Source organism: Phoenix dactylifera, chromosome 8 (genome assembly GCF_009389715.1).
Source record: "Phoenix dactylifera cultivar Barhee BC4 chromosome 8, palm_55x_up_171113_PBpolish2nd_filt_p, whole genome shotgun sequence".
NCBI lineage: Eukaryota > Viridiplantae > Streptophyta > Magnoliopsida > Arecales > Arecaceae > Phoenix > Phoenix dactylifera.
Genome location: NC_052399.1, coordinates 4,835,186 through 4,856,467, shown reverse-complemented (window position 1 = coordinate 4,856,467; position 21,282 = coordinate 4,835,186). Strand labels below are relative to the sequence as shown.

General features: G+C 45.7%; 1 protein-coding gene across 1 annotated transcript; it reads left to right on the top strand.

The window, feature by feature from the left end:
* The first annotated feature begins 6,049 nt into the window (after positions 1 to 6,049).
* Positions 6,050 to 20,854, top strand: LOC103708739 (putative L-ascorbate peroxidase 6). The gene is given in 12 exon segments (XM_026805281.2): positions 6,050 to 6,436; positions 7,343 to 7,436; positions 16,073 to 16,200; positions 16,434 to 16,504; positions 16,716 to 16,758; positions 16,846 to 16,942; positions 17,262 to 17,345; positions 19,620 to 19,684; positions 19,687 to 19,740; positions 20,331 to 20,397; positions 20,524 to 20,618; positions 20,720 to 20,854. Coding segments are annotated over 12 exon segments (1,140 nt in total). The 5' UTR covers positions 6,050 to 6,171; the 3' UTR covers positions 20,797 to 20,854.
* The last annotated feature ends 428 nt before the right edge of the window (positions 20,855 to 21,282 follow it).

The following is a 21,282-nucleotide window of genomic DNA, read 5'->3' as shown; positions in this document are numbered from 1 at the left end:
TCCCATCTTTTTTTGGAGTAAGAAGGGCAGGTACGGCACAAGGACTTAGACTCTCTCGAATAAATCCCTTTTGTAGAAGCTCGTTAATTTGCTTTAGGAGCTCTGCATGATCAGAAGGGTTCATCCGATAATGGGGCAGGTTAGGAAGGGTAGCTCCCGGGACTAGGTCAATGGCGTGCTGAATATCACGCAAAGGGGGTAAATGATCTGGAAGGTCTTCCGGAAAAACTTCTTTGAACTCCTCGAGAATAGCGAGGGATTCAGCCGATAATGTGCTTTTAAGATGTGGCTGAAGTTCTGTAACTAGCAGGGCAAACACCGGAGAGTCCTTAAAGACGTTCCTCTCAAATTCCGTGGGGTTAAGGATATGCAGTTCCTTCCCCTTTGATTTACTCTTGTCTGTACTCTTATTTAACGTTTTGGGCCGTAAAGGATTAAGCTTAATCTTTTTACCCTGGAATACAAAGGAGCAAGAGTTAGTTCGACCGTAGATGGTGACATCGAGATCGAACAACCAAGGCCTACCTAATATCAGATGACCTACGTCCATTGGGAGTACGTCACACCAGACAGTGTCTTTATAAGAGAGGATTTGAATAGGTACAAGACACCGTTCCTTAATGTGAATGGACGACGTGTCGATCCAGGAGACCTTATAAGGGTGAGGTTGGGACACAGGAGTCAGACCCAAGCGGGCGACAATGCTGGAAGATATCGCATTAATGCAGCTCCCGCTATCAATGATAACTTTACAGTCTTTTTCGCCGCATTTAATGTAAGTGTGGAAAATTGAGGTTCGTCTCCAGTCATCAGTCTCTTTAGGCTGGGTAATTGCACACCGTACTACATTCACAGTGGATCGGTCATGTTCGTGGGCAATTATCTGGGGAGTAGGTCGGATACAACCTAAAGTGTGTGATTCTTCCTCAGTTTCGTCTTCGACATCGTGAATATCATCTAAATTAGGCTCATAAATTTGTTCCTCCAAATTATCTATGTCATCCTTCTGTTCATGTGTGTCAATAACTAGGGTCGGATTTGCACATTGGTAGGCAACATGACCAAACCCTTGGCATTTAAAGCACTGAATTCGTGAGCTTGGTTTTGGAGGTTCACCTAAAATTTCTTTGCCTTTAATATCTCGGTTTTGGATAGGTGGAGAAGAAAAGGGTTTAGGAGGGACAGAACCGACTGGGGGTCTGGGTCCAGATGGTTGGGCACTAGTGGGGACCCGCCTGGTGTCAGGGCGCCTAGCAAACATAGATTTGGAGAATTGTTCATAATTTTGCACAAATGTATAGGCTTGGTCTAAGGTGGACACTTCACGAAGGACAAGTTCTTTCCTAAGCTCATCATTTAGGTCTCGTCGAAATCGGCTCAAGATCATACGTTCATCTTCAGCTACATTACTACGCATCATAAATTCATCAAATTGGGCGATGTATTCAGTAGCTGTGCGACTACCTTGTCTTAAATTGTTCCATCGATCTAAGAGGTCAGATTGATAACTTAATGGAAGGTATTTTTCTTTTAATTTTTCTTTCATCTCTACCCAATCGGTAATAGCAGGTTGATGTCTCCTGGCTAACAGTTGTTCGGTGTTTTGCCAAAACAACTTGGCTCGACCAAGGAGTTTCATTCTAGCGAATCGGACCTTTTTCTCCTCCGACAGATTGTACCACTCAAAGAAGTGATCCATTTCGTGTAGCCAAACGGAGAAGACCTTCGGATCAAGACGACCATCGAAAGTGGGGGCTTCAACCCTAATGCCTCGCATTACATCTTCATCAGGGTCACGAGGCTCTCTAGATTCTACGGTATGTCGGTGACCTCTATCAACAGGAGGAATGGGACCAGGTCCTCTAGGGCGAGGGTAGGCATAATGGTGACCTGGAACAGACCTATGATCAAAGTTGCCCTGCCGAACCGAACCTTGTTGTTCTAGGATTTGTTCTAGGGTATCATCCTCATCAAGACCCGGTAAATGGGGAGTACTAACCTTTTGGGATTCAATAACCCTTTGAATTGAAGCCTCAATTGAATCGAGTCGAGCATTAACCTGGGTGGACATTGTGGTTAGGTCATGAATTTGGGCGTTGTTTGCTTGGACTTGGGCATTCGTATTTTGGACTTGAATATTAGTGTCATGGATAGCTTTTAATAGGGCTTCAATTTTGGAATCCATGTCTAGGGGGAACTCAAGATTAGATGCGACACGACCACTACGTAGATGCATAAAATGAATGACAAAATGTAGTAGCCAACCAACTATAAAGGTTCCTAAGGAGACCTAATGCATGAAATGAATTCACAATTGCAAAGTAGATGCTCAATATAAACTAAAACTACTCCCTAGCAAATAGTCATAGCAAACTGTAAATTACTATGAAGCGCAGGCCAACAAGTAATGCAGTCCAGTAGTACTAAGTTTTCGGACTATGCAAGATGGTACGGAGCCACGTATGTTTCCCCGAATTGAGCTAGCTCCACAGTTAATATTAAAAGTGCTGCTACTAGGGTTTCTGTTTGTCTTGTGAACGTGTGTGAACGCGTGTATTTTGGAATTGTAGACGCAGTACCACGCACAAATTAAGAAAATTAATGCCAACTTAATTGAGCAAATTGAATCTGCAGGAAATGGGAGAACAGCGCTGACCTGGTCTGGAGAGAGACTCGTGCGCGCAGAAGAGACGTGGTCTACAGAGATGTAGAACAGAAGCTCGATGACGACCGGTGGCAGAGAAGGGATCACTGAGACCTCCCTGAAAGGTGATCAGAGAAACTGATGGCGGCTTTGGTCGGGACAGTTCGTGATGGCTGATGGCGCGGGGACCGGCGATGGCGAGTTGTAGCAGCGGCGCGGCGGCGACTTAGCAGCGGCGAGCGGCAGTAAAGAAGGGCAGGGGCGGCGCGCAGCGCGGTGGTGCAGCAGCAGGCGTGGCAGCGGCGGTGGGGAGCGAGCGGGGAGCGCTGTCAGCAGTGGAAGGCAGAAAGTTGCGGTGGTGGGAGGGCGGGATACGGTGGTGGAGGTGGGAGCAACTGTTGGCAGGGGAAGCGACAGTGGCGGTCTGCGGTGATGGCTGTCAGAACTGACAGTGGCGGTGCAGCAGTCGACGGCGGCGACGGCAACGCGGCGGCGCGGCGGTGGGAGCAACCCGACGGCGCGGCGGTGCGGCAGTAATTAGCAGCGGCAAGCAGCGGTACAGAGGAGGCGTGAGCGGCGTGCGGCGCGGTGGTGCGAGCAGCGAGGATGGCAGCGGCGGTGGGACAAGGGCGGTGGCGCAGAGAGCAGTGGAAGGCCGCGGGAATGTTGGTGGTCGGACGGTGTGAGGCGGCGGGAGGCGGCGGGAGGCGGTGATCGGAGATGAAGAAGAAGATCGGGAAATAAAGAAGAGGGGAAAAGAGAAATAAACCGCGGCACGTGCGTGACTTACGCGTCACGTGCAGCGCTTTTTTTTTTTTTTTTTGATAACCCAAATGGATTCGGGTTATCGGGTTAACAGACCCAACCCGTTAAGGTAGTCCGATCCGCAATATTGAAATTTGAATTTTGAATTTTTTTTTTTTTGAATTGGTTCGGGCTAATGGGTTAAGGGTTAACGGGTCGAAATCGTACCCGTACTGTGGATCGTCTTCCACCTTCGACCGTCCGTCCGCTTCCGCCGGATCTCGCCTGATTTTGCGGCGGTGGGTGCGGGAAGACGTTGCGCCGGTGGAGCGGGGTGCTGGTGCGGCAGTGAACGGGGTGGCGTCCTTCTCCGAGCTTCGGTCACGGGCGGTGGCTTCCAATGGTGATTCGGCGGCGCTGCAAGGTGAAGGCGGTGGTTGGCGCCTGTGTAGCGGCGGCCGGAAGGGAAAACGGCGAGAGGGGGGGGGAGGAAAAAAAGAGGGAGAAAGCGGCTTATTCGCCGCTCGGGCCACTGTGGGGGTAGCCGGCGACGGGGTCTTCCCCTTCTGTGCAGGGACCGAGAGGGAAGGGAGAGGGAAAGGAGACGGTGGTGGAGGCGGCGGCGGTGGGGGGGCGAAGGCGATCTGTGGATTGACGCCGGAAGACAGTCGACCGACGGGAGGGTTTTGCTTTTTCTTTTTTCTCGGTGGGTGAGGTGATGAACAGGGAAGAAAATAATGAAGAAATGGAGTGACCCTTCTTCTTCGGGACGCGTGCCGTGCGACGACCTTCCGTGCGTTCCGGCGTTTGCGGTGCAAATGATCTAGCAAAATACAGGTGAGGAAAAGGCCGAAAAGGAATCGGCGGGGGTCCGTCCATAAACTGGATCCTTCGACTTCAGCAACAGAGGCAAAGTCAGCCCTGCTCTGATACCAAAGCTGACGCAGGACGGATATAGGGATTGGAATGCAGAGAGAAAGAGGAGAGAAAGAGGGGAAGAAGAAGAGAAAGAGGAGAGGAGAGGAGGAAGAAGAAGATTAATTTTCATGCAATAATTCATTAAAAAAAAATAACAAATGCATGCCCTATATATATATAGGGCCACCAAATAACAAATAAGTTCCAATAAAAAAAAACAATTCGAAAGAGGTCCTCACAAGACAATATGCAAACTAATCCTATCAAAATAAATAATAATAAAAGAAAAACATCAATCAATCCAGCCACAATGAAAGTGGCTGGACCGTCTTCCTGCGACGACCATAATCCCGCAAAATAATCAGTCCAGTATTCGTGTCCGCACCACATTAATTAGTTAGTTATTTTTTTATTTTGCTGATACCGATAGACATCGAAAAAATTGTACTTGAACCAATTAATGATATAATGTTAGTTATTATAATTGTTGGTATAGTATAAATTATAGTTGTTAGTGGGTAGACTTAGACCCTCCGATGTCTAAGTCATAATAACGAGACAATAATATAGAAGGAAGAGATTTCAGCAGAGGGTGGTCTCTGTGAGTTATAGTGAGTGCTTATTATGTGCATACTTTAAGTCCTCTAGGTTGCCCCTTTATATTGGAGAGTCAGTCTTGTTGTTACTTGAGCCGACGTGACGTAAATAATGCCAAGCAGCGGCCGGTGGTGCGGCCGCGGTGCAGGAGTCAGTCCGCGTGGCCAGAATATGGCACAGACGTGACGCAGGATGTGGGATGCCACAACTGTGGATTGTCAGCGTATTGATGGTTCTTCTCAGCTGGCGACTCCTCGATTGGAGCTAAAGTCGTTCACTTCGGTTTATGTCCAAGATCAGAAGGGTCGATCTAGCCTAAGGTCGAGGTGTTCTGTATTTTTTCCATCACCAACAATCTCATATGAACATAATTTTTCCTAATATTGCAAAGTTTTAAGTATTTTTTGAAAAACAATATTGATTGAAGTTTTTTTTAATAAAAATTCTCACTTTCCTTTCTTAGCAGAATTGCCAACTGAGTGCCCTCGATCTCAATCTCTTCTCCGAGATACTACTATCTTCTTGTGCCTCTTGATTGTTCAGAAATTATGAATTTTGAAATGTCAAGCCTTTGACATTGAAAGATAAAGTTTCAATGTCGACTGAATACTTCTTATGAACAAGCATCTAATGAATAATTCTTACTAATTTCAACTTTGAACCGCACAGTAGACATCTTGAGTTTACTATCCAACACTTCCCTGCAAGATCTTCATTAGATATATATATATATATATATATATATATATATATATATATATATATATATATATATATATATATATATATATATATATATATATAGTCTATTATCTAAAGTCAGCAAAAGAAATATTTTTTTTCCCCGATACAGAACCTTCCATGCCGCTTTACAAGTACAGAAAAGGCTATAGTTGAAGAACTTGTATCCGAGTCCGCGAGGAAAATATGTGGCGTGATTTGACTATTTTGATATCCTTTCGAAGGAAGAGATAATGCAGATGTTCGACGTCTGTTATACTGTTTTTTTTTTCTTTCGATTTGGCGGGATGTACTGAAAATTGAGGTAATGCAGGATGTACTGAAAATTGAGATACTTGGATAAATAATGCACGTGCCTTAGAAAAAATAATAGATTAAAAAAGAAGAAGAGGTAGAGATAATGCACGTGTTGTAGCACTTGGTTTTTGCGAGCGGTTGCGAGCGGTCCCGCCTCCTTCCGCATCTTCTTTATCCACGCACTTCTTCGTTTTTCATCGCTCGTTGCCGTGCTCTCTCGTTTTAAGAAGATGGCGACGGCGACGGCATTGCTGCAGTCGCTCGGACTCAGCGCGGTCTGTTGTGATCCAACGTCTTTGTCCTGGAGCGACGGCACAAGAAGGATAAGAAGAAGAGCCATCAGTGGAGGAAGATGGAGGAGGTGGAACCCTGAGCATGAGCCCCCCTCCCCACGTCCCTTCTCTTTGTCGTTGAGATGCCAATGCCCTGGGGTGGAGAGTTTGGAGACCGAGCCTCGCCAGAATTCAGGCGGCAGAAAGAGCACGATCGGTTCTTGTGAGTGAGCACCTCCGAACTCGATCCATTCTTTTCTTTTCTTTTTTTGTTGACCCTCGACAGTCAAGAACCCTAGTAATTCAAATCCAATAAAAGGACAATCCGTAATAAAGGTAAAACCATGAATCTAGAAATCCTCATTAGCTTCGGTTCATTACCTTCTTGCATCGCACGCACGCCCGCACGCGCCCCTCGTAGGCGATGCTGTCTGGATACTAAAGAAGAATAATGGGTTCAATTCGAATGCCTAGTAGTTTCCTCAGGAGTGCGCAAGATTTGGATTTCCTTTATTCCCGGGCTTCAGTTATAGATTTGAAGGAAACATTCGATTTCAGGAAAGAAAGATACTAAGAAACACAGAGATCTTGGTCTTGGTTTCTTCTTTCCAAGAAGCCCTAAGAGAGAGATGAAGGGAGATGGAAGAGGAAAGGAAAGAGCTTTGGATCTCTTTCTTTTTTTCCCTTTTTCAAGAAAAAAGAAAGTAGAAAAGGAGAGATATGGAAGAAGAAAGCCTGCCTCTGGCTCCTACTCTTCCTCACAAGGAGGGAGGTGATGCTCTGCCACTTCGGCCGTATATCTCTGTTCAATCTTTACCGATAAGCATCCTACAATTGCACTAATATTGGCTTGTCTAACAACATTAGAAAGTTTAACTCAGAAAGCTTTTTATGCAGAAGTTTAATCAATGGACATGATCTACCAATGAATTAGACGGTATCAAGGTAATGCTTTCTTCCACCACTAATCTTGAAGTGGTCTTGGGTAGGTGTTCTCATTTCAAGTATCAAGAATTGTGGAATTAAAAGAATAATCAGCAAGCCCTTTCCCCCCTTTAAAAAACATTTCCTTCAGTTCTTTCTGAACTCTTTTGGCTCTCTGATCAAAACATCCAATTTTTGGCTGCAGGCAAGGGCAACTTTTCTTCTGCTTATGGAAGAAGAAGTGTCACTTTGATGGCCATGGTTCCATTTATACTTCCATTGCATCAGATGGCAGAAGCGTAAGCTCGAATATCTTACTTATACTGTCCTGCTTTTCATAATGTTAATATTTATTTTTCCAAGGCTGTATCATCTTCAAATACTATGAATAAAAACTTCATCATGATATTTCTAAATGATTGGATATATCTTTCTGAGGAAAAAATGATAAATCATGATTAGCGCGATTTCGATAGTTTATATCTATCTTTCTGCTATTGTAATATTAATGCTAAGATGGAATCTGAGTGACCATCTCAAGCATGACATTTCACTGTCTTCACTCCTTTCACTAATAAGTTGATAGAAACCCCCTTTTTTGGTTCAACTCCTCTGGTCTTAGAAGCTATTGAGAGAGAGCGAGAGAGAGAGAGAGAGATGGATCAAATGAAATAATCGGATCTGTCTAAAAAGGTGTATATTTAATAAATAAAGGAGCCTATTACAAACCTTTCATCATATCACCATTAGATGGTGTGAGATGTTCATGTTAAATTAGACTATCGCGTGCATTTGCATGTGCCAAATTCTACTGCCTATAATGCTCACAGGAAAAAAAAAAAGAAAAACAAAAGTTTCCATCAGTGTTATTAAGGTAAGGAGCTTCCTTGGAATAGGTAAGGGCCGTAAGGCTACCTGTGCATTGATAGAAGTTAAAAGGTATAACCATATAAGGTATGCCAACCAAGGTATACAAAAGCCAAATCGAAAAAAGAAAAAAAAAATCTAGTAGCCTCAGTTGCTGCTAATGTGATCGTTTTGCTGGCATTTCACTGAACTTTCATTTCAATAACAGTATTAGGTGTTTAGAAACAAGGTTTGGCTTTATCTTGCAAGCTTTAGTTGTTGACCTATCCCAGATGGAGGTATATTAAATTGTTAATTTTTTTGTAAGTTAGACTATTGTAACGGTCTTAAAAGCATGATGAGACCAACAACTTTTCTTCGACCAACCTAGCCATTTTCTCAGAATGCCTTCGTACCATATATGATAGATGATTCGCTAGCAAATGAAAGTACCTTCTGTAGCAGTCCATGCACCCCTTTGTCGTCCAAGGAATCAGGTAAGGTGAAGATCTCTCATAAACCACAAGTTTCACCAATTACTGTATAGTAGTGAACAAGATTACAACCAAGCAACTTAAGTTCCAAAGAAAATTTTCTTACATACTCCTAACTCCACTCTGAAACTAAATCTAACTTAAATCTTTTATTGCACCTGCCTATTACAGCATATAGGCAGTGGTGTTTCCATCCATTTGTTTGAAGAAAAAACGTATAAAACTGTTGTGGTTCAAATTTGGCCCGAGGGCGACCACGCCGGAAGAGTCGGGGGAGCTGCCGGTCAAGATGGAGAAAGGACGCCACCTCCCGTGCGCCGACATACCTGCACAAAGCCTCACTGGTGTTTCCAATGAGGGACCTCCGATGCTTAAGTTAGCGTGGAGTTTATATTGACCAAAAAAATCCTTAGGCATTACCTGATGGAACTATTTATAGTCTCCGCATAGGTGCCCAAATGGCGGAGACATGGCCCGTCCTCATCATGGAAGAAGATGGCGCTGGCGCGTGCTGCAGGGTATGGCTCTTGTCAGCAGGCATAGCTGAGGCAGTAAGGCGTAGTCCTTTGTTGACGTGTCTTGGCGTGGCCATCAAGCGAAGCATGGTACAGTGAGGTTGTCGCTGGGCATGGCCACGACGCGTACTGGGTGAGATTAGCTCGGCCTTTGGCGGGGACTGAGGTCGGCCTTGCCCGCTTGGCAGAGCTGAGGTCGGGCTGACATGGGGGCCACGATAAATATTCGGTGAGGTCGGCTTGGCAGGTTCTGAGATCGGCCTAGCCTCGTTGACTTTGAAGTTTGCTCAGCAGGGCGCTCCAAGCTTGGGTCAGGGCGCGTTGTAGCATAGGGCGCCCCAAACTTGGAGCCCCGAGCTCGGCCAGGATGCGTCGCCGTATGGGGCGCCCCGAGCTCGGCCGGGGCGTGTCGTCGTATAGGGCACCCCGAACTTGGCCGAGGCGAGTCGTCATTGTAGACTCCATAGGAGATTACTGCAGATCGTAGCAGTGGAGAGATCTGGCCAAGGTCGGCTTGGCCTTCGGCGAGGTCCGCGGTAGGACTGGCTCTCAGCGGGACCGAGGTCTAGCCTGGTTGGCATTGAGGTCTGCTTGGCCAGAATGGGTGATCCCCTATCCTAAGCAAGACGATCCATTCTACCCCCATCATCTGTCCTCCGACTTTCGAGGTCGAGTCGCTCTTTGGCTCGAGCGAAGAAAGTAGCTGGACTATTGGTCATCCTGCGTCATAGCCAAGTGCTTACAAAGATATGCGCACCGAGCTGGGTACACTTCGCATTATTGGGGGCTAATTACTTCAGGCCGAGTTCTGCAAGCCGAGCTTGAGTAGCTCAGGCTGTCACGTCATTTCAAGCGGGAGCGGCCACGGGAGCTCTTTAATATGTTGCGTTCGCGCTTCTTTTCGAGGCGTCACTGGATGGAATGCGAGGGGCAAATCATTAATGCCCCATATTCAAAGCGCGTTGCCTTGCGGAATGCGAGGGGCCAATCATTAATGCCCCCTCCGAAGCAATTGCCACGATAATTTTGGCATTTAATGCCACGATTCGAGAGGATATGCTGAGGGAGCCGTTAGGGGAGTGTTTGAGTCTGCCACCTCGCAGGATCTGGCCGCTTCAGCCATTCGGGGAGGCCGATCAAAGCCGTTGGGCCAGGCTATAAGGCCTTGAGGAGGCCCTAGGGTCCCCATTTGAGCCCCGTCGTCCTCGCCTTTGTCTCCTGGCCGCCATTTTTGTTGTCCTTGAGCTTCTTCTCGAGTGTTCTCGGAGTTTTCCGACGATCCTCCTTTTCTCAGTTATTTTCTCCGGCAAAATCTCGGATAGGTGCTCTTTTCCTCCTCGGTCGCTCGGAGAGTTGTTCTCCTTTTCTCTTTTTTTTTTGAATATTCTGTAAGCGAGGCAATGGGGTCGCCCACAAGAGCCCGTGTGCTTGGCGCAGGTTCATCCCGAGTCCGAGCTTCTTCGGTTGTGGAGGACGCCGAGCTCGAGATGAATCAAGGTCCGTAAGGGACCGACTCGAGCATGAGTGAAGAGAAGCTGGGCCGGGTTTGGGCTCGATTTTTATTTTTTATTTCATCCTTAAGTTCCCAAAGCCCGGGGCTCGAGTCACCGACCCTCCTAGAGGTCGGATTGGGGTGTACATAGAGACACTCCGAGCGGGGCTGAGATTCCCTCTTCATGGGTTCGTAAACGAGCTCATGGCAACTTATCGCCTAGTCCCTGCGCAGCTCGCTCCGAACTCGTGGAGAATGATCGTTGACTTCCTCGCCCTCTGTCTTGCTCACGATCTTTCCACTTCGGTGAATGTCTTTTGGGGTTGCTTTGTCTTGAAAGACAATCCCGCAAACAAAGGGTGGTAGTACTTCTCTCCTCGGAAAGGCCGCACTCTTTTCCGAGGTACTCCTTTCTCCATTCACGGGTGGAAGGAAAAAAATTTTTTTCTTTCCTCCGAGCAATCGTGGGGGTTTAACCCGACTTAGGACTCGCCGCGGGCCACAATAAATAACAAACTGCCCAAGTTATCGCGGTTCGAGCAGGAGATTTTAGATAAGTTGCTCGGACTCGGAGGGGCCCTAGAGCTTCCTAATTTGCTCGGCAAGGAAGCTTTACTGAATGTCGGCCTGAGCTTGGCTCATCCCGGGGGTAAGGGCGGTGCAATCATTTTCTTTTTCTTTTTCTTTCTTTTTCATGCTAGATCTTGACTAAGTCTTCTGTTGTCAAAAATTACAGAAATAATTTTCGATGTTGAGATCTTGATGGCCACGTACCATAAAAGAGCGGCCGCCCCGGATGGAGCTCGGCCTGAGGGGGGGCCGAAGAAGCCAAGGACTGCCTCATCCTCCGACGACACGCGGGACGAGCCCGCTAAAGTTGTTGTCGCTGAGCCTGCTCGGGCCCACCGGCCGAAGCCGAACTGCCCCCACCAACTGCAGAATGGGGCTTGATTGAACATGCGACTGCAACGCCAGCCGGCGGAGCTCGGAAGGCCCGCAAGGTCGACCAGTAGCGCCAATCAGGTTCCGAGCCGGGGAGCGAGCTCGAGGTCCCGTCTTCATCTGAGGTTCTGACCCCTTCTGGGGTCGATCCTGCTCCCTCCGAGCCCGGGAGGAAGCCATTCCAACTCGTGTGCCGACTTTTTGAAGATGACAGAGCCCTCGAGTCTAGCGAGGTTGCTCGTGAGCTCGTTCGCTGCGCCATGCTTCCGGGCGACCGAGCTCAATTGGAGCAGCTGGGATTTCGAGGGGCCATCGACGATCTTTTATTTCTTGTGCCAGTCCCTCCACTTAGTTGACATGTTGGCGAACGCCGCGTCCAACTTCCGGGAGCGGGTAAGGGAGCTTCGGTCGAAGGTGAAGGTCGCAGAGCGACGACGGAAGAAAGCCAAGGTCCGAGCTGTGGCTGCCAAGCAGTAGCAGCGAAGGCCGAGCAGAAAGCGGCGGCTGCCGAGCAGAAGACAAGGGCGGCCGAAGCTCTAATCGAAGTCGGACTTGCCCAAATCCGGAAGATGGAGGTCGAGCTCGCCCGAACTCATTCGGTCGCCGAAAGCCGCATCTCCGAGCTTGAAGATGGGTGGCCAAAGGCACGAAGCCGAAGTTTTGAAACTAAAGGCCGAACAGCTTGAGAGATGGTCAGAGGAGCAGGCCCGGGAGGCGCTCCGGAACTTTTGCCAGTTTGAAGAATTAATGGACGAGCAGGCAGAGGGGGCTATCGATGCCATAATTCAGGGCTTTAAAAACTATCACGATTAGGCTCAGAGGCTTTACCCCGAGGTCGACTTCAGGCGATCTTCGCCCATGTCTGTCTGGAGCTACAGAGGCGGCGGTTGCGACTGAAGTGAGCGAGCCCGTTGAGGCGCGCGAGCTCGTCACCGATGTGGCGGATGAGGATGTCGTGGGGGCTGCTGCTGAGGTCGGTACTGAAGCCGTTCCTGAAGTCGCTGTCGGGGCTGAAGCCGCTCTCGAAGTCGGGCCCGAGGCTGCCCAAGTCACCTGAGCTTTGCCCTTGTACTCATTTTCTTCTTTTTATTTTTGTAAGGTCAGCCAGTCAGGCCTTTTTTGTAATTGACTATTTCTGTATTCAGTCTGACCTTAGGGTCGGCTTTTTTTGTACTCGGCCTTTGGCCTTTTATTATTAATGAAATGTACCTTTTTGGCACTTTGTATCTTTGAAATTTGAACTTTTTGCTTTATGCCTTGCGTTGAGTCTCTATGTTCGGCTAATAGAGTCCGAACTGCACGTCACTGGTGCTGGCTTGGCTTTTATGCTGCCAGGTAACTTTTGGCCAAGTCATTGTGCTCGGCCTTTCACTCCCAACTTAGACAAGCTTGCTAAGTTGGTGAAGAGCTCACTGCTTCTGAGCTCATTTGCTGGCACTCTCTAAGCGCCTAGGTCGAGCAGCAGACCTGCTTCAGACCTTTGCACAAAGATTGAGCTCGGAGCCCCGCTTTAGCTTTCGGACTGTAGCTTGCTAGAGCGTCTTTTAAATAGAAGGTCATTGTAAGATTTAATGTTTTTCGGCTTCATAAATTTCTGTAGACTTTATCTTGGGCACTCGAACCAAGGTCGGATCGCCCTCAAATATTTTTTCTAAGGTCGAGGGAGTCTTATTGACTCGTAGTCATTGCAGCAGGACGCCCGAGTTTGGGCTCGAAACGTCCTTCCCTGCGGTCGATGGGGCCTCCTAAGCTCTTAGTTGAGACTGCAGGGCGCCCCCACTTAGATCGAGGCACCTGCGGTCGATTGTGCTGTCGTATGTTGTCGCATACTCCTGCGGTCGCGGGAGCTCTTTGGCTCGCGATTGACACAGCGCAAGGCGCCCCGAGCTCGGGTCAGGGCGCGTCATCATAGAAGGTGCCCCGAACTTGGCCGGGGCGCATCATCGTCAATGGGCCTCTTCGGCTCTTAGTTGAGACTGCAGGGCGCCCCCACTCAGATCGGGGCGCCTGCAGTCGATAGCGTCGTCGTATGTTGTCGCATACTTCTGCGGTCGCGGGAGCTCTTTGACTCGCGATCGATACACCGCAGGGCACCCCGAGCTTGGGTCGCGCACGTCGTCGAAGAATACTTGGTGCCTCGAGCTCGGTCGAGGCGCGTCGTCGTAGAGGGTGCTCCGAACTTGGCCAGGGCGTGTCGTCGTCAATGGGCCTCTTCGGCTCTTAGTCGAGACTGTGGGGTGCCCCCACTCAGATCAGGGCGCCTGCGGTCTATGGGTCTCTTCGACTCTTAATGCATGCGGTCGCGGAAGCTCTTTTTGGCTCGCGATCGACACAACGCAGGGCGCCCCGAACTCGGATCGGGGCGCGTCGTCGTAGAGAGCGCCCCAAACTTGGCCGGAGCGCATCGTCGTAGATGGGCCTCTTCAGCTCTCAATGCCTGCGGTCGCGGAAGCTCTTTTGCTCGCAATCGACACAACACAGGGCACCCCAAACTTGGATCGGGCGCGTCGTCGAAAAATACTTGGCGTTGTAGAGGGCCTCTTCGGCTCTTAGTTGACTCTGCAGGGCATCCCCACTCAGATCAGGGTGCCTGCGGTTGATGGGCCTCTTCGGCTCTTAGTGGAATCTGCAGGGCGCCCCCACTCAGATCAGGGCGCCTACGGTTGATGGGCCTTTTCGGCTCTTAGTTGGGATCGATGGTGTTGAATGCCGTCGAATGTCGTCGAAATGGCGTCGAATACTCCTGCGGTCGCGGAAGCTCTTTGGCTCGCGATCGACACAACGCAGGGCACCTCGAGCTCGGGTCGGGGCGCATCGTCGAAGATATTTGGCGCCCCGAGCGGGTCAGGGCGTGTCGTCGATAATATTTGGCACCCCGAGCTCGAGTCGGGTCGGGGTACGTCGACGAAGATATTTAGCGCCCCGAGCTCGGGTTAGGGTGTGTCGTCGGTAATATTTGGTGTCGTTATGTTGCAGTTGTGGGCTCGTGCTGTAGAAACAACCGAATCGTGTCGAATCCATTAAGGTATTTCGGAGACATTTTAAAAAAGTCCCAAAAGACAATTTTCATTGATAATATATTTTTGAGATCAGAGTTCCAACCTGGAGGAGCTAAAGTTCTGTCCAGGGGTGGCAGCTTGTGAGCCCCAGGCCGCTAGACCCAAGCTGGTGGGGATGAGGCCTTTGCCACTGCCCCCCGAGGTCAAAAAGCTGCCAACATGTGGGATACGTGGCTACGGCATTGATGGTGCCCGCGATGGGGCGGTTGTCATTCTACCCCTCGCGCGGCTCTGGGCTTTGTTCCTCGGGATCCCTCTGGTCGGCTTGAGCACGAACAAACCGACCCAACAGACCTTGATGAATAAGTGCCTCGATTTCATCACAGAGCTGGTAGCAGTCTTCCGTATCATGGCCGTGATCCTTGTGGAAGCGGCAGTATTTGCCTGAGCACTTCCGTGACTCTGACGGTTGCATCCTCGGTGGTGATCGGAGGTAAGCCTGACCCTCAATCTCCATGAGGATCTTGGCTCTTCTGGAGGAGAGACCTCGGGCGAGCCAGGCTCTTGGGCCGAGGAAGATTTCTCTCAAGTCGGGGAGATCTACTCCTTGGTTAATCGTACTCCCTTTCGTCGGCCATCATATGCCGCGTGGCAAGGGAGTGATATTGCGAGCGCCGTCTTGAGGGCTCGCGCCCGCAAAGAGGAGGTGTAGACTGGGCTACCGCCTGCTGCAGGCCTTGAATGACTGTAGTGAGTATTTGGACTTGCTGAATGAACAGATTAAACTGCTCTGGCTGGACCTGAGGAGTTTGGTCCGCCGGTGCTGCAGGGGGTGGACTTTGAAGCGAGTTGCCAGGAGTTGGTGCCCAGCTCCTCGATGTATTTGAAGCTCCGTGACTCCTTAGCCTCATGATCATGACTCAGGCCCTTCCTTTAGAGCCAGAAAAATAAAATGGCACTTTGTCCTAACACCCAGTATCTCTCCATGTCAGAGGCACACCCTAACTCTCCATGTGAGAGGCATAGCCATCTTAAAGGACAGCCGAGATGGACAATTTATACATCTAGAGAAGTTTGGCATTCAAGTAGGTTCTGTAGATTCATACCCAATATAAAGTTCTATCGGCTAGAGAATTGACCTATCAACTAGGCTTGGTATTTATCTAGCAAAACTAAAATGACAAGGACAAACCTATTCTGATCTGAAGGCAGAAAATAGTTAGAATGGTCCATTATGGCTGGAAAAATACAGACATTCTGAAAACAAGAAATTTGATCGCATCCATCCAGCATCAAAATACAAAACCTGAAATGGGCTGTAGTTCTACCAGAAACCGGCTGTAGTTCTGTATGTTTGTGCCAGATCCAACTAGACAGGCTTACCTGAGAAGTGAAACAAGTAGACACCACACCAAGATACCGCCCAAGTTGATTTACTCCTGATTTCTGAATGCCACTTAATACGGTAACATATGTCCACCTCCTTATTGAATCAATGTCTTCCATTTTTCATGGTGTTGTTTTTTGACGTGATCTTCCTCATCCTATTTTGACCTTTTTTAGAGGTCCAAAAGTGCAGCTAAATGCATCTAGGACTTCCAATAAAAATACTCAACTTTGATTATTTTGTTATTTCTAATTTTTCAGGGTTGATTCAGGTGAACTATCAGTTATCCAAACTGGGGTGAGGAATGTTTTGTCCAAGACCAAGGCTGCTGGTGTCCTTCGCATGGTTTTCCATGATGCGGGAACATTTGATATAAATGAGAACTCAGGTTCTTGTAGTAAATTACGATTGATGAAATTTTGGTATGATGCAACTGTTCATAACTTGAAGAAGTTGTGAAATTGATGTTCCTAAAATGGAAGGATGCAATTTAAATTTTGTGACTGATGGTTTACTTACCATATTTAGTTCTTTCTTGACTTTATGGCATTTGAAAACAAAAGGTTGCATTCTATTTTTCTATACTCTGTAAATTATTTATCTTAGCACAATTTGTTGCAGGTGGTATGAACGGGTCTATAATTTATGAGCTTGATAGACCTGAAAATGCTGGTCTTGGTAAATCCTTAAAGGTCTATCTTTCAGTCCCTCTGCAACACATATACGTTGCATGCAAACAGATGCACATGTGTGTACACGTGCAAACATGTACAAATATTTATGTCATCTGTGGTCATGTGTCCATCTGTGATACCATTCTTATACCAAATTTCTGCAAGAACATCATGTTTGTATGGGTGTTGTCCGATATCTAATTTGTTTCAACTTGCTGATTACCTGTAGATATTACAGAAAGTGAAAAAGGAAGTTGACCAAATTCAACAGGGTATATGATTTGCATAATGCAAGGTTTCTTCTATTAATGGAATTTTGCACCTCTTCTAAATCCTGCACTTTCTTTTTAATTTGTTAGTGTCTTGGGCGGACCTAATTGCTGTGGCTGGTGCTGTAGCCGTTTTGTTGTGTGGAGGACCTGAGATTCCTGTTCGATTAGGCCGACTAGATGCAAGGTTCAACTTCATATCTTAATCCCAAGTTAACTATTTAGGCCATTTTCAATACTAAAAGTCAAATATAACATAAGTATGCTCTTTAACACCAAAAGTAAATCCAACATGGGTATGTTTAAAAGTCAAGTGAACCAAGTTATTTTGGTCTTACAGAAGTATCTTTTAACTTTATAACAAGTTTTCGGCTTTTTCTTGGTGAAGTGTTTTATGAGATCTCCACCCAAGTTGACTTGGCAAGATTCTCAAGGTTTGATTTAAACTTTAGTAGGCTTGTCCACAACTCAATCTTCACATTGACAATGAAAGTATTACCCTGTAGGATGCCTGATCCTCAAGGGAAACTTCCTCAAGAATCGTTGGATGCTTCTGGTTTAAAGAGATGCTTTTTAGAGAAAGGCTTCTCGTGAGTTCTGCACTTTCATGTCAGGTCTACTTAAAATTTCTTTTATTTTTTATTGAGATCATTAGAACTTTGAATTGATTGATAATTTTGTGATCTGGCTTCACCCTTGAGCATGACTCCGCTTTTGCTTGTTTCCAAATTACCCTTCTCAAACAGCCATCTATACTCTCACATGCATCACATGTGCCCAACTCGGTAAGCATCAGGGTTTTCTGTACCAACCTATCCCACCTGGTACTTGTATGCTGTATTGACTTGATAGGGTATAAGTAAGGTACAAAGGCTTGATACAATATTGTACTGCCACATGGTTCATATGCTTTCTCCCATATTAGTTGGTTACGATACAGGGTCCGGTACTGAGATTTTAAAAGCCTGGTAAGCATGTTATGTCATCCCTTGTTGTGCAAGTTTATTGGTTCTAATTATAAATCTGTTAGTAAGATAACCTATTTTATGGTGGCTAAATTTGATAACGGGCTTCCGGCACCGAACCAATACAGCAGTTTTTCTGTGATGAGCAAATGTTGTTGGAAATATTGCAAATACTAAGGTAAGAAAAGAAGAAAATGCAGATGTGAAATTCACAAATAATGATGATTAGTGTGTAATTCTCCACAATGCAACACTACAGTCTGTACTCGTGTGACAAAAGAAAATTCTAATAATTAACTGTTCTTTAATATAATATTTAGATCACAAACAGATTGGTTTTGGATGGACTAAGTTGGCATTTCATATATGATTACAGTAATGTAAACATTTAGCATGAAAACAAACTTTTTTTTTAAAAAAAAAAAGAGAGACTTACACAGTGAAAGGCTTTCTTCTCTTCATGCTTGGTGCTAGCTAGCACTTAGTTGCAGTGGGCGTTCATCCTAGGCATCACATCCTCTGCAGATCTGGGATCTTTTGCATACGACTGTAAAATTGCTTTCTTAAATACATTTAATCTAGATTTTTTTCTGGGTTTCATATATACATTTCAAAAATCTTGTCGCATAAAAGATAAGTTTCCTTTTTTGATTTTTTGAATTTTATAAGTATCTAATGCAGCTACTTTTTATGAGCACTTTTCTTTCTTTTCGAAGGACTGGTTCTTTTCTGTTCCAGCACTTGGAACTAGTCTTGTACAAGTATAGACTAGGTATAACTGCTTGCCTCCAATCACCTTTTTTATTTATAAATTCTCTATGATGTGTTTTTAGGTTAGATGTGTCGAATCAGCCATTGACCAACGACCTATAAGAAATCGATGTTTATTGTTCTGATTGGCGTATAGCCTGACTTATCTGCTGGCCTTCCCAAAGTTGGACCTCTTTTGCTGAAAGTCATTGCTGGGTTGCTGGGATTGATGCTTTCATTCTGTGGAGTCATCATTGTTCTTTTTTTGAACATCTGAACATGGCCTTCAGAAAGTATTTGCACAGTCTGAACTTCAGATTTCCATATTATTTTCTAGTTGTGTATAAAATCATAATTCATTGTTACTTGATTTTTCTGAGCTTCAATAATCATTTGTCTTCAGAGCTTAACTAGTTAACTTTCTATAGTTGGAATTTTTAAGACGACTTTAAATATAATTAGATAACAATGTTTTTCCCCATAAAGTGGATGAGTAGTGGCGGCCCAAGAGATGAAGGGAGAAGAGAGAGAAATAAAATGCAAAAACAGGAATTCCCCAAACAAAGTGAACAGGAATACCACCTCATCCATAGAACAAAGAAACATCCTTCACTTATGAACATATTAAAGACCATATGCTTCTGATTTCCTCTGCATCTTGGTGTCTTCTTGAAAGCCAATGTTTATAGCTAACACAACTGGTTCTCTAATAGTAGCTCAAAAGCAAGCTTGGCTAAGCTAACACTGATGATGAGCTTGGGTAGCAACATATCACTCCATGACAAATCCAAGTAATATTAGATATCATATCCATTAAATTTCTCTAAGTCAGGAGATGTTATGAAGCAAATAGTCTCATATGGCCCAAATGTTGCAGTATATGGACTCTCTGCATAGGGTATCACATCTCTTGCAAAATTTTTTTCTTATTATATTCATGCTTTCCCTTTTACAATAACTAAATGCATACCACCAAGCACTTGCTTAACTGATGTCACCCCATGCCACTTGGGCAAGGGGGTGGGGGTTTGATTTTGGTTGGACTCAGCTCTCGAGGAGTGGAGTGGGTATGGGGTAGGTGGTGGGGACTAGCCTCTCTTAAACTCCAAAACAATAACCAAATGCATGATGATTGATTTGTGTTTGCAGCACCCAAGAGCTTGTTGCATTATTAGGAGCACATACGATTGGAAGTAAGGGCTTTGGAGATCCTAATGTTTTGACAATGGCTACTACAAAATACTGCTTGAGAAACCATGGACATCTTCAGGTGATGATTCAAATTCTTGTTTGTGATGTTCATATTACTTGCTTATATAAAGTATAGATGTGTATCAATTTGCACATGGTTTGGGTATGAAATGCTGAACACAACAGATGAATTCCCACCATGAGTTACTTGTTTCTTTTTGAAAATGGTCATGGTTGTTTATTAACCTCAGAGTTAGGTAAACTGTAGACAGCAACCTATTGACTGAAGTCATTTCCTAACTTGTTTCTGATCTTAAGAAGTAGATACATAAATTGGTTTTCAGTATGTACTATGCTAGTCAGTATGTACTAACACTACCCCAGCAGGTTACCATATGGGTGTTGAAACTGGTATTAAAACCTTGCATAAAACTACAAGACTTTCCTTTGTTAGCACCTTTTCCTATGTCATAATTTTCTTCATTAGAAGAAGGATTTTCGCTGTAATATACATTATCTTTCTCATTTTCTGTTTTATTGCATGCCATGATATAGTCTAATACCTGATCAGTGCCTAGCTCTAGCAGCTTTGCTATTTTTTCTTTATAATTTTATGTAATGTTTCTCTTCATCCATCAGTTTTTAATGTGTATTTCTTATTTCATACAGCTGGTATGTCAAGCATGATAGGGCTGCCATCAGATCGGGCACTTGTCGAGGATGATGAGTGTTTAAGGTCTTTCTGCACTAGACCAGCTTCTATACAACATAAAATTGTTGATTTTGTTTATGATTCTGATGTTGCATAGAAGTGGTTTTTATTCCTACAGTATGTTTGATGCACAAGCTACTCTTTGTGCAGGTGGATCAAGGTATATGCAGGTGATCAAGTGAATTTTTATGATGATTTCAGAAATGCCTACATCAAACTTGTGGATTCTGGTGCTTTATGGAAAGGTGCTTAGCTGCAAAACTTGATCTCGCTGGTTCTCTATTTGACTGGCCACCTGTGGTTTCATCAAATGTAACGGTTGTCTCTCTGTTTGCTCATTTTGCAGATATAAAAATAGAAATTACCTTCTTATACTTCTTTGCGTTACCCATCTCTGTTGCAGATTTTGCTTTAAGATTATAAGCAGGAAATTTAACAGCTTATGTTTTTAACAAAAGCAGATACATTTTGCAGCGACTAACTTGTCTCTGCCAAAATGTCATTGTGGAAAGTTGCAAGAATTACATAGCTAGGAAAGTTGCAGGAATTTCACTGCGACGACCAGACTTTTCAGACTTTTGGAATGTTGCTGGGAAAACTTTCCACAGTAGAGCCTTTGGCAGCGCCCCGCAGCGATATTTTTGTAGCTGCTGTTACCTTTTAGCAGAGACTTTTGGACTGTTTCAGTGTTTATTGCCGATCCATCTCCTAGGGCATGCGACCACAGAATCTGCACCCATCGATTCCATCCAAGGGTGCAAATGGGTTGGATCGGATCAAGAGTGACTCCAACTCAATTTAGTTTTTTTCTTCGGATTCTAATTTTGGATTCAGATCCAACCCAATAGAAGATCGGGTCGGATCTACTGCTACAATTTTTGATCCAATAGGTCATTTAGATTGGGTCTA